This window comes from Delphinapterus leucas, chromosome 13, assembly GCF_059928025.1.
Source record: "Delphinapterus leucas isolate spDelLeu-1000000601 "Yukka" chromosome 13, BTC_Dleu_Yukka2, whole genome shotgun sequence".
Lineage (NCBI taxonomy): Eukaryota > Metazoa > Chordata > Mammalia > Artiodactyla > Monodontidae > Delphinapterus > Delphinapterus leucas.
Window position 1 is genome coordinate 54,866,795 of NC_143141.1, and position 13,904 is coordinate 54,880,698.

At 38.7% G+C, this 13,904-nt stretch overlaps 1 protein-coding gene across 5 annotated transcripts in view; it reads left to right on the forward strand.

Moving 5' to 3' along the window:
* Positions 1–13,904, forward strand: part of LOC111174784 (uncharacterized) — a 333,695-nt gene that overhangs the window by 32,798 nt on the left and 286,993 nt on the right. For 4 of the 5 annotated variants that reach the window (XR_016395296.1, XM_089922354.1, XM_089922355.1 and 1 more), the window contains exon 3: positions 2,272–2,365. The exons of the other annotated variant lie outside the window; for it this stretch is intronic. Coding sequence is in view for 3 of the 4 variants with exons in the window: in XM_089922354.1 (XP_089778480.1) it covers positions 2,272–2,365 (94 nt within the window). In the remaining variant the exon portion in view is untranslated. The remainder of the gene's footprint in view (positions 1–2,271; positions 2,366–13,904) is intronic. 5 annotated transcript variants of the gene reach the window in all.

Sequence of the window (13,904 nt, forward strand, 5' to 3'; positions counted from 1 at the left end):
AAATTAAGTCAATTCATTTCTCCAACATACTGTGTTCTGACTTAAAATATTACTGAAGGGCATAGGTGATAAATTGCACAATTTTATTTGATAAGATAAGAAACTGCTTTAAGCAGGGAAATTTTTAAAAAACCAAAGTTGTATTTGGAACTGTAGGAATAGTAGAAGCCAGGTGAACTTGGTGCCATAAGAAAAGTCCTTTTTATTTATTATTTTTATTTTTAAAATTTTTTGGCTGTTCCGTATGGCATGCAGGATCTTAGTTCCCTGACCAGGGATCGAACCTGTGCCCCCTGCAGTGGAAGTGCAAAGTCTTCACCACTGGACCACCAGGGAAGTCCCTAAGAAAAGTCCTTTGAGACATGCATGTGAATGTTCATGGCAATATTATTCATAAGAGCCAAAACCTAGAAACAATCCAAATGTCCATCAACTGGTGAATGGATAAACAAAATGTGATATATTGGTTATCTATTGCTATGACCAAATCACCCCAAAACGTAGTGGCTAAAAACAACAAATGTTTATTTTCTCACCATTCTTGTGAGAAATCAAAGGGTCAGGAATCTGGATCTTGCTTTGTTGGTAACTCTAGCTTAGTCTCTCCTAAGGTTGCAGTCAAGGTGCTGGCCAGGGCTGCAGTCTCATCTGAAGACTCAACTGCAGAGGAGGGGTATCTGCTTCCATGCTCACTCATGTGGTGTTAGCAGGCCACAGGTTCTCATTGGCTATTGGCCAGAAACATCAGTTCCTTGCTATGTGGACCTTTCTATAGGGCTGCTCACAACATGGCAGCTCAGAATGAGGGATTCAAGAAAGAGAGAGAGAATGAGAGCCCCCAAGATGGAAACCATAGTCTTTTTATTTTAAATTCTAACCTAATTAGATTTTAACCTAATCTCAGGAGTGACAGCCCACTACATTCTGTTCATTAGGAGTGAGTTACTAGGTCCAGCCCATACTCAATGGGAAAGAATTACACAGGGGCATGAAAACCAGGAGGCAGGGATCATTGAGGGCCATCTTAGAAGCTGCAACCAATGTGGTACATCCATACAATGGTACTATTCAGCAATAAAAAGGAACAAACTACAGGGATATGCTACAAATGGATGAACCTCAAACATTTTAGGCTAAGTATAAGAAGTCAGGCATAAAAGACCACATTCTGTATGTTTCTATTATTTGACATTCTGAAAACACAAAATTATAGAAACAGAAAGTAGGTTAGTGGTTACTTAAGGCTGTGGGGGTGGGGAGAAGGGAATTTTTGGTGGGTGATGGACATATTATTAAAATGGATTGTAGTGATGGCTACACAACTCTATATATTTACTAAAAATCATTAAATAAATACTTACAAAAAAGATGGCATGGGATACAAAACAACTAGCCTGTACGTTTCCAAAAATGTCAATATCATGAAAGGCAGAAGGTATTATGTCAGATTAGAAGAAACTAAAAAGGCATGACAACCAACTGTAATGCATGATCCTGGATTGGATCCTGAATGTGGCAGTGGAGGGCATGGGAGAGATGCCATAAGGACATAAGGAAAATTGGAGAAATTACATATGGCCTGTAGATTAGATAAGAGTATTGTATCAATATTAAACGTTCCAAATAATTGTCCTGTGGTTATGTAGGAGAATGCCCTTGTTCTTAATAAATACATGCTCTTTAGGGTGAAGTTGCATGTTTTCTGCAACTACCTCTCAACTGGTTCAGGAAAAAAAATTGTATGTATAAAGAGAATGTGGAAGAGTGAGAGCAGGGGCTTCCCTGGTGGCACAGTGGTTAAGAATCTGCCTGCCAATGCAGGGGACACAGGTTCGATCCCTGGTCCGGGAAGATCCCACATGCCGCGGAGCAACTAAACCCGTGCACCACAACGACTGAACCTGCACTCTAGAGCCCACGAGCCACGGCTACTGAAACCTGCATGCCAAGATCCCGTGCTCCGCAACAAGGGAAGCCACTGCAATAAAAAGCCCGGGCGCCACAACAAAGAGTAGCCCCCACTTGCCGCAACTAGAGAAAGCCCATGGCAGCAACGAACACCCAATGCAGCCAAAAATAAATAAATAAATTTTTTTTAAAAATGAGAGCAAATGTAATTAATTGTTAACAATTGGTGAATCTGGGTGAAGGGTACATGAGAATTCTTTGTACTGTTTTTGCAACTCTTTTGTAAATTTAAAATTATTTCAAAGTAAGAAGTTAAAAAAAATAAAACAAATCTTCGAATGAAATTCTCCCTCTGTCCCTTAGCTTCCAGCCAGGATCAAATACAATTACCAGTACAAACAGAAAAACCAACAGAAGAAAAAAGAAAACAAATGATTTTCGACCTATTACTTATCAGGTACTATTTTTCTTTGTTTTATTTAATTCTTCTAACGCACTTGGAGCAGTGGTTCTTGACCTCATCTGTACATTACAATCACCTAGGGATTTTAAAACTCCCTGTACCCTGGCAAAAACCACACCGATGAAGTTAAAAGCTCTGGGGGGACTTCCCTGGTGGTGCAGTGGTTGAGAGTCCGCGTGCCGATGCAGGGGACACGGGTTCGTGCCCCGGTCCGGGAGGATCCCACATGCCGCGGAGCGGCTGGGCCCGTGAGCCATGGCCGCTGAGCCTGCACGTCCGGAGCCTGTGCTCCGCAACGGAAGCTCTGGGGATCGGACCCCGTCATCAGTATTTTTAAAGTTCTCCAGGTTATTCCATTGTGCAAACAAGGTTCAGACCACTGCCTTGGACATAAAGCTTTATCATCTCCCTCTTAGAATCGTAAAAGTTGAGGCCCAGGGAGATTTTGTAACTTGCCCAGCTTGCAAAAGTGGAAGAGAGGGTAGATGGACATGGGTACACAGAAAAGAAGCGGCATCCATGTGACCCCATTTTCAGGTTCTTACCACCTCACCTTCTGGCCCTCTTGGGTCTTCACCTGGCTTTCCCGAGTGTGGTCTTCAGACAAGGAGCTGAGTTGGATGCTGCAAAATACAATCAGACTTGCTGTGGATTTTAAGGAACTTATAAAATGAACACAAATATATAAAAGGTAGTTAATATTTATAGAAAAATTGTATAAAAGCACATAACTGCTTTGTGAGAGGGTGAAATCTGGTGATGAGAGTAAATTCAATCCAGAAAGTCTTCTTTGATAAGTGGGCAAGAAAGAGAAATTTACATCTCTAGACATTCCTTCTCATGATAACATATCTCCTTTCAAAACAGACAAAACAGACCTTTTTATTTTAATTGTTAAATAAGAAATTTCGAAAAGACTTCATTCCAAATTTAGAATAGTTACATATGCTTCCTTTAAGCCATGCTTCTCAATAACCTGTAAATCACTAGAAAGAATTATGTCTCATTTTAATTTAGTCCCATCTATTAATTTTTCATATCGCTGAACAGATAATATTCATGTAATAAACCTTAATTGTTGCTTCTCCTAGGTTTCCCAAACATTTAGAAAATAAGCCTTTTCAAGTGCTATTTAAGCTGAAGAGGAGGAAATTTGACCCACAGTTTATCACTTAGCTCATTAGCATACTAATATGACTACAATTTGCATTTGACTAGGGGGTTGTTTTTTCACTCTTGTAATCTTGTTGGCAGAATATCACAATTTTTGGTTGACTTTTAAAACAAATTGTCTATCTACACTAGGGAAATAAGGTGGTGTTAATACAAGAAGCTTGGAAGTTAATTAATTGCTCTGAAACAATTCCATGTTGGTTTAGCCTCTTAGGTGGTGTTATTTGCACGGCTCTCGCTAATGCTAATGATCAATTCACATTGGCATTTAAACAAAATCAACCCTGAGACGTTTCTCACACTTCCTAATGAATAATTCTTTTTTTCTTAGTCTCAAGTTATCTAGTCCTGCGGCGATCTAGGATAGCTCTTTTACTTTGATAAGTAAAAGTGTGGCTGAGACTTTCCAATAGCTTTTTCAGGTAACTAATTCAGAATGAACTAGCTCTTTTCTAGCTGCTTACCCTTCAAAGAATTTACTTTATGGATACACATAGGAAGGAAATTAACTGCACTGTGTTGAGGCAATCTTACTGGTATCAAGATGTTTTTTTAATATATTTATTATTTATTTATTTACTTTTGGCTTCATTGGGTCTTCATTGCTACGCGTGGGCTTTCTCTAGTTGAGGTGAGCGGGAGCTACTCTTCACTGTGGTGCATGGGCTTCTCCTTGCAATGGCTTCTCTTGTTGCGGAACATGAGCTCTAGGAGCGCGGGCCTCAGTAGTTGCAGCATGTGGGCTCGGTAGTTGTGGCTCGTGGGCTCTAGAGCGCAGGCTCAGTCATTGTAGTGCACGGGCTTAGTTGCTCCATGGCCTGTGGGATCTTTCCAGACCAGGGCTCGAACCCATGTCCCCCGTATTGGCAGGTGGATTCTTAACCACTGCGCCACCAGCGAAGTCCCTCGAGATTTTTATTATTAAAAAAAGTAATTAAATATTCTAAGTAATAACATGTTATTCTAAAATAGTCTAAAAATATTTTAGAAGTCCTGTAGTAAAAAGCACATTAACTGTAGAGAGAGGCAGGATATCTCTGGTGTAATGATGCCATTACTTTTTGTATGTGGTAAAGACTGAATGTTTGTGTCCCCTGAAAATTCATACACTGAAAGCTAATCTCCAGTATGATGGTATTTTGGAGGTGGGGACTCAGGGAGGTAATTAGGTCATGAGGGTGAAGCCCTCATTAATGGGATTAGTGCCCTTATAAAAGAGACCTCCAGAGGGCTGCCTACCCTCTTTGGCCATGTGAGGACACAGCAATCATAATATGGTTGTCTATGAGACAGGAAGTGGGCTCTTACCAGACACTGAATCTGCTAGCACCTAGATTTTGGAATTCCCAGCCTTCAGAACCATGAGAAATAAATTTCTGTTGTTCAAGCTACCCAGTCTATGGTATTCTGTTATAGCTGCTTGAATGGACTAAGACAGTATGTGTACAAGAAAACCAGTGTAAGGAGATAGATATAGATATAGATATATAGATGTAGGTATAGATATGTATAGGTATATTTATTGGACAATTGTATATATTTACTGGAAATTATATATATAATACATATGTATAAAATATACATGGAGAGAAACATTTATTTCCTTTTAGGAGACAAGCAAATATTCATTAGGTCCCTGAGCCCAGCTGGTAAGATTGTTTTGGTTAGATGAAAGAGTGTCCATTTCAGTGCCCCACTATATACCTGGGTAACAGGTTTGCATCAGATTTCTCTCTCCTGGGACAAAGTGCCTAATACACTCCTTTACAGTGGACAAAGGACTTAAAATATCTGTCAGTTAGGAGTCTAAAATAATTAATTAGTAGTGATAGAATTTCTGGAATGCAGACAAGAGGGAGGAAGGAGAATAAGAAGAATGACACTAAGAGTTACCAAGCACCTACTATATGCAGGACACTATGGTAAACACACTTAACCTATGTTGTCCTATTTCATCCTCTCAGCAGCTGTGAGACAGGTACCAACTTCCCCACCTGAAAAATGGTGGAGGTTTAATAACTTTCTGAACACGATAAAGTGATAGAGTGGAGATTCACTTGTACAAAGGATTTGAAGAGTTCTTTCCATTTCAAAGTCTGCTTTCTTTTCACTACATCATGCTGCTTTCAGAGTGAAAGAAGGTTCAGGGACTCTCCTGGCAGTCCAGCAGTTAAGACTCTTCACTTCCACCGCAGGGGGCACAGGTTCTACCCCTGGTAGGGGAACTAAGATCCCACATCCTGCATGATGTGGCCAAAAAAAGTAAAAACAAAACAAAAACAAAAAAAACAAAGGTTCAGTAAATTCTGATAAAAAAACAAATCTAAAAATTTGATACCCTGTGGAGGGAAACACAACAAGTTTTGGGAGTAGATATGGCAAAAAATGCATATTGCTCAGGACATGGGAGGAGAAGACTAGAAGATAGCTAGAAATAGAGAACAGAAGGAGAGTGAAGACTTTTCAAGGACCCAGGACTAAGAATCGAATGTGCTTGGGTAAGTGACTAGGCTAAAAACTCTCAGTATAGATTTCTTCTAAGTTGAACAAAGATGAACTGTGAACCTGTATGTGCTTACCTCTATGCAGCTATGGTTTTCAAAGAATAGTTTATCACTTGTAGTGGATTCAAGAAGATTAGCCTGTATTTGTTGCTGTCATTGAGAATTTAGTAAGAGGATGAATGTAAGAAAAATGAGGGCATTTCTCTAAGATATACACAGGGGAATGAAATTATTGGAGCCATAGGTGTGTGGATCTGCATCTTAACTGGTTATTACCAAAGTTGGGGAGGATAGCTGTTCCTAGAAAGTCACTCCAAGAATATATTCTGACCTCTCTAGGGGAGGAAAAGTGTCATTCAACCCAAGTTCATGTGCCCAACATATGGTGAGGCCAAACCAACCAAAACATCGAAGTTTGGAGCAGAGAAAGGTTTATTGCAAGGGGAACAGGCTGCTTGTGCTCAAAAAGCCCAAACTCCATGACGGTCTTTGGGGGAGAGTTTTTATAGGCAAAATTTGCGGGGAGGACTACAGGGTGTGTGACCTTCCTCTGATTGGTTGGTGGTAAGTTAACAGGGTGGTGTTCCAGGAATCTCAATCATCAGCCTTCTGATTCCAACCAGCCTGGATTCCCTGTGCTTATGCTCAGCCTGAAGTTACCATCCTCCACCTGGGGGCCTTAGTTCCTATAGGAACTCAGAGATAAATATCAGATTGCTATACATATCCCCCAAGGAGGAACCAGAACCCTGCCCCATAGCTGCACTATTGTTTCTTGACTGCCTTTCGTTTGTTTCTTCATTCCCTCACTTTCCTAATTAGTAACCATTTGAATCTGCCCTTTGGAACTCAGGGAAGGCCTAGGAGGCTGGAAACCTTTTTCCCACAAACAAGAAATGTTGGACACAGAAAGTCTTTTGTACCAGGGAGGGCCCCACAGGGTCCTGCTTGGTTTCAAAAGGAAACTGACTTCAGTCTAACAACAATTCACCAATCTCTTCAAGAACCCATTATGAATGTGGCATTGGATTCTGGAAGGTGCCGATAAATCTTCAGAATGGCTCCTGCCTTTGAGGAGCTGATTATATGATGTGGAGCTAGAGCATAGACCTCTGAAACACTAAATACCCATCATAGATGCTGAGTATATGTGAGGGATGCCTCGGGAAGTCAGGGGTTGGAGAGGGGTGTTGATAAGGAAGGCCTCCTGAGGGACTGGAGCAGGGCCTTGAAGGCCAGGGAGGTGAGAGAAATTTGGTCAGGGCAAAGAAGAGAAGGAAAGAGAACGAGGTGAGAATATCCAGGCTTGGATCTTCTGAGTCCTGATACATACATATGATATCCACACCGATATATATACAATATGTGCATGAGTGTGAGTATGGCTATATTTCTTTACACTTTAAGAGTATATTACACTTATATTAGTGGTAGGTATAAGTTAATACAACCACTCTGAAGAGCCATTTGGTAATATCCAGATAATTTGCAGCCTTTGTTCCAACAATTTTATTCCTAGGTATATATCCCAGAGAAAATCCCCCTTATGTGCTCAAGGGGATATGAATAGAATGGTCATTGCATGTTTTTAACAACAAGATATTAGAGCCAACTTACACGTCAATTTATAGGAAAATGAGTAAAAAGAATGCAGCATATTCATCCACTGGAATATCTATGATACAACAGTTAAAATCAATGAAATGGAGCTATATACACAAACATGAATAAAACTCAAAAACAATGATAAGGGATAAAAGCAAATTGCAGAGTATATTCAGAATGATATTCATATAAAGTTTTAAAAACATGCAAAACAGTCCTATATGTCACATATATGTAGTAAAAATATACTACAATACTACCTGTCAGTGTGGTAAAAAATAAAAATAACCTTCGTGGTAGTGGTAACCCCTGACAGTGACAAAGTTTAATACAACTGGGAAAGGGCCTTCACCAATTTGTGTAATAATTTATTTTTTAAACGGTGTAATAGGTCCATGGGTGCTTATTTTGTTGATCTCTAACATTTTGTATGCCTGTAATGTTTCAACTTAAAAACATTAGAAGAGGTAAAAAGAAGACCAAAAAGATACACAGTGAAATGCTTAATAGTATTTGTTGAGATTATAATGCAGATTAAATTTTCTTCTTCATTTTCTATATTTTTTAAAAAAAATATATCATTTTTATTTAAAGTTTTATAAATGAAAACAACTTTTAAAAACAGATGCATTACAGAGCCATGCCATTTTGCAAGGGCCTAGAATAGTAACTGGTGTATATTAAAGTCTCAATAAATATTTACTGAATGAATGAATGAATGAATGAAATGAATGGATGAATAATTGAGACCTTAGCAATACAGGCCGGTAGGGAGGAAGAGAAAGTAGGAATGGTGGAGGCAGGCAAGTGCCTGAGGCAGATCCTATATGGTACAACGTACAGTGGCCATATTTCTATTCCTAAGGAGTAGAAGCAATTCAGGTATAATGAGGTTGGGCAGAGGCAGAAATGTTAACCTGATCACTTTTCCCCACTCTCAACTAACTTTTCCTACCTTCCTTCTCTTTCTCACCTACCTGTGTTGCTGAGATTCATTCCTAGCACCTAAGCCTACCTATCACCATCTGTAGGACAAGTGGGAATGTTTGTATATAAATGGCATCCATGGTCTAAACAGCTAGCCTAGGTAACCTGGGTTGTATCTAGACATGGAATGGATAAAAGCCAGTTAATTTGCACTAGTATTGTCTCAGTTTGGGCCGCTATAACAAAGTATCAAGGATTGGGTGGCTTATAAACAACAGAAATTTATTTCTCACAGTTTTGGAGGCTGGAACTCCAAGATCAGGGTGCCAGCGTGGACAGGCTCTGGTAAGAGCCCTCTTCTGGGTTGCAGACTGCTGACTTCTTATTGTATCTTCATACAGCAGAAGGGGCAAGGGAGCTCTTTGGGGTCCCTTTTATAAGGGCACTGATCCCATTCATGAAAGCTCCACCCTCATGACCTAATTATCTCCCCAGGGTCCCACTGGCTAATGTTGTTACTTTAGGAGTTAGAATTTCAACATGAATTTTGGGGGGACACAAACGTTCAGTCCATAATAAGCATCAAACCCTCAAAATATTATCTCAAATATTTCATTAAGCTGGGGCTGAGGCACCATAGAGAGATTATATGGATTCAGTAATACATTCCCTTGCTTTAAATGAGTCCATATTTTTATTTGTACCAAAGTTCTTATACACCCAAGCAGAATTATATACCACTTGGTAAGAGTCTGCTTATTAAGCTGATGAACAAGGTAATTCTTTGGGCTTAGGCTATTTGAGGAAAATACAACATGAATCTGCACAGAAAATAGCAGTAATCTTCTAAGTACAGACAAGTCAATTGTATTTGTTGTGCGCTAACAGAAAGACTCCTGGGTTTTAGTAGATAGCCCACTATATAATCATCCTGGCTGAATAGGCTCAGATACTTTGTTTTGAAGGGAGTGCAGAAATCCTGCAGGTTTAATTGCCAATAAATCAGCATGACCTCCACTCCCTGGCACTCCTTTTCTACAATGATCTTTTCAACCAGAAAATGAAGAGATGGATTTTACAGTGTGTGTGTGTACTGCCTATGGTAAGATAACAGAATTATACTTGCCATTTTCTCCATTACAGGCTATGCTAGATAATGAAGGACTCTATTAATGACATGTTCTGTTTGCTTTTAGGTTATTTTCATCTTGTATTGTAGTTACTTCTTTTTGTTATTATGGAGAGCTGTCTTTCTTTTTAAAAAAAGAACCTTCTATCATTAATTCAATATTTTACCATCACCAGAGATTTTATTCCCCAGTTAATTCACAAGAATTTGCATTAAAATATTCTGGATCACTCAAAAAGCTATTCACGAACTGATTGAATTGGATGTTACTCTTAGCTGATTTTCAGATTTGGTTTAAATAGCTATTTTAAATTAATATTTCCAATTCACGACTATAACCAATACAGACATTTTAACACTCATCCATACCCAATGTAACATAAACCTGCTGTTTGCACTGTTGAATTGTTTGTATGTTGACATTTATTTTAGTTTGAATGAATAATATTCTGTGGTAGATATTTATTTAGATTTTTATACGAACACTATAAGAAAACATCAAAATTTAAAACTATTAAATAGTAGGTTCCACTTTGTGCTTAATTTCGGAGTGCTACTGCTACCTATTCTGAATTTAGGATGATGCTTTTCTTGCCTGACCACAGGGTGTTGGACCAGATGATTCCTTGAAGCTCTGTCTAGCTCTAAGATCTCTGATGCAACCTGCTGGGTCAGGACACCACCTTATTATGGACTGTGTACTGGACAATATTGTTGTGCTTTAAATATACATTTAAAAATGTTTTAAGGGGCTTCCCTGGTGGCGCAGTGGTTGAGAGTCCGCCTGCCAATGCAGGGGACACGGGTTCACGCCCCGGTCTAGGAAGATCCCACATGCCACGGAGCAGCTGGGCCCGTGAGCCATGACCGCTGAGCCTGCGCGTCTGGAGCCTGTGCTCCGCAACGGGAGAGACCACAACAGTGAGAGGCCCCGCATACCACAAAAAAAAAAAAAATGTTTTAAGAGTGAGAAGATTCTGGGATGATGGCAGCAGTGACATAGTTTTTTAATCTTTCCAAATCCCCATATTACAATACCTAGAGCCACTAGATAGCAAAACCAAAAACATTTGTCATAAAATTAGATGATAAGGTATCCCCAGAAAACCCAAACTACAAGCAAATGAGAACAAGCCACCAAAATCCACAAGACCTTCCATTTGTGTGGGAGAAAGCATAGGAAAGCAATAGGGCCTCTGATGCACCTGAAAACAGAGTAGAAAAAATAGCCAATAGATATTTACTGGAAAGGCAAAAGACCAATTTGTGAATAGCAGTTGAAATTGGGAGGTGTTTCCCCTACTCCAATGGCAGATGAATGTGAGAGGCCTACAGGGAAGATGGAAGGGACTAGAACAAATTGGTCTCAGTAAGCTTATGAAATTACCAGCTAGGGCTCCCTTCCAAAATAGAGCCTGACCCAGCCTTCTGAGAGTAGAATCAAAATTAATCAAGATAAAGGCAATATAGACAAAGGAAAGAGAAGAACCACAGACAGGACATCTCAGGAAGCAAGCAGTTAACACTTTTTAACCCTTCATGGAAACAAAAGAGGGAGCTCTGTGAGGTTAGCAAAGCTACCCTGAACCATGCCTCCTTCTAAAAATTCAGAAATCTCTTTTCACATAAAAATCGACAATAAATTTGTTACTATACCAAAAAAGGGGGAGGGGAAAATAAGGAGCAGAATGACATCACTTCCAGCAGTGAAAGGACATCAGAAACATGTGTCCACAGAATACATCGAGACCATAAGCTTTAATTTGACAATAATCTAAAAGGTATTAATAAAAACAATCTAAATGATATTGACATGAAAAAAACATATCACATTTTATTTTAAACATAAAATTAAAAATAAAAAATCATTTTAGAAATGAAGTCTTAACTAAAAAGAACACAAGAGAACATATAAATAATATCTTAAGGGAAATAAAAGATGAAAAGAGTAAGAATTTTTCAAATGAAAAAGAAGTTAAAAGATTTGGAAACAAGTCAAGAGAAAGTGACAAATTAAAGGCAACAAAGATCCAACATATAGATAAAAGGAAGTCCTCAAAAAAGAAATCAAAGTGAAGGAACAAGTCAAATACTAAAAAACATAATTCAAGAAAACTTTGCTGAAATAATAAAGAAAAAATAACTTAAATTACATGTTGAAAGAGTACACCATGTATCTGAGAGTATTCACCAGGACAACCCCAAGACATAATTTAGTAAAATTAATGGACTTTAAAGAAAAAAGGAAAAAAATCCTTTAGATATATAGGCAAAAGGAACATGGGATTTATATGACAAACACAATGAGATTATCATCAGACTTGTCAACACTTTATGCCAGACAGAAATGGAGTAACGTATTTAAGGCACTCAAAGAAAACAAATGAGAATCAAGGATAAACTGCAAAGCTGACCATCAAGTATAAAAAGCACAGACAAGTCTTTATCAACATGCAAGAACTCTGAGAATATCACTCTCATTTTCTCACTGAGGAGTCTATTAGAAAACAACCTTTGGACAATCAAACTGACTAAAGAGACATTGCTGTTAGGCCTGCTAATGAGCATTAAACAAATAATTACGTGTACGACTAGGATTAAATAAGGATTAAAAGGGATAGTATGGTATGTAATGGCTCTCTGACAATGTAGATACAGTACAACTACTAAAACTGGGAGGAGAATGGGGAGAGGAATATGGGAAAAATTTTTGTCTGTTCTCAGTAATTCTATTTGTATTTTTCTGAGCCTGTGATGTATATAAAGCAGGGTAATATAAATAGCAGTTATGGAATATTTGAATTCTATCTTACCCTCTGCCCTTGAGTACCAGCATTTTCAGTGTGGAAGACTAAATATAGGAGGGGTTACATAGAAAAACCTACTGTCCTGAATTTGAATTGAAAATATCAATATTAACTTAGAGGTATTTTATGTTTAAAATGTATGTTTTTCTGTAGCTGTGTGTTGTTTTATAATAGAAAGGTTTTTCATGTCTCCATCCACTGAAGAGGCCTAGAAACAGTGGCAAATCCTGTAGTCATGAGCATACCTAGCAGCCAGATTGTGATCTTGAAAATACCATTTCTCCCTAAAAGAAACCTGTGCTTCTCGGGGAAATGGGTGCTTTCAGCTCTTGGGTAGTGTATTAGTTTGCTAGGGCTGCTGTAACAAAATACCACAATTGAGTGACTTAAACAAGAGAAATTTATTGTCTCACAGTTCTGGAGGCTAGAAATCCGAAATCAAGGTATTGGCAGGGTTGGTTCCTTCTGAGGGTCATGAGGGAGGGATCTATTCCAGGCCTCCCCTCTTGGCTTGTCATCTTTTCCCTATGTTTCTTCACATTGTCTTACCTCTACATGTGTCTCTCTGTCCAAATTTCCCCCTTTTTTCATAAGGACACTAGTTAGATTAGATTAAGGCCCACTCTAATGACCTCACTTTAGCTTAATCACCTCCGTAAAGACCATATCTCCAAATAAAGTCACATTCTGAGGTACTGGGGTTAGGACTTCAACATAAAAAATGGGGGAGGGGGTGCGGTACAATTCAACCTATAGTAGGCAGTAAATATACAGGATAAACTTCAAGTGCCTTGTTATACTAGATAGTGAGGAAGTTATTAAGATTTACTGGCGTCATAGCCAAAGGCCTAGGAGCCAACCTAAAGAAAAGACAGGACAGTTACAATTTGAAGACAATTACAAATTTACAATAAAATTACAATTTTTAGTATCTATTAAAGTAGTCAACCTCCTTAAAGTAGAGGTCAATAGAGAGCTAATTCACTCTTGAAAACTGACAGTGCAAAAGAATCAACTATTTATCCTACTTTTCCTATATGAACAGTGCCATTGTGTCTCTTAATAGTAAATGAGGGGAAGCATCTTTTTATAAAAGCATTCGGGCTAATAATTTTAAAAGAAATAACAGATTTAGAGTATCACCATTTTTCAACCCTCAACAAATCACTGAGCATCAACATGCTGCTGACATCACAAAAGGAGAGACAACCAGATGTGTGCCTCCCAGTGAAAGAAAAGGTCATCAGCTATTGTCTTAGTCCCCTGAGGCTAATATAACAAGATACCACAGACTGGGTGGCTTATAAACAGCATAAATTTAGTGCTTACAATTCTGGAGGCTGCTAGCATGGTCGGGTGAGAACCCTCTTCTGGGTTGCAGACTTATC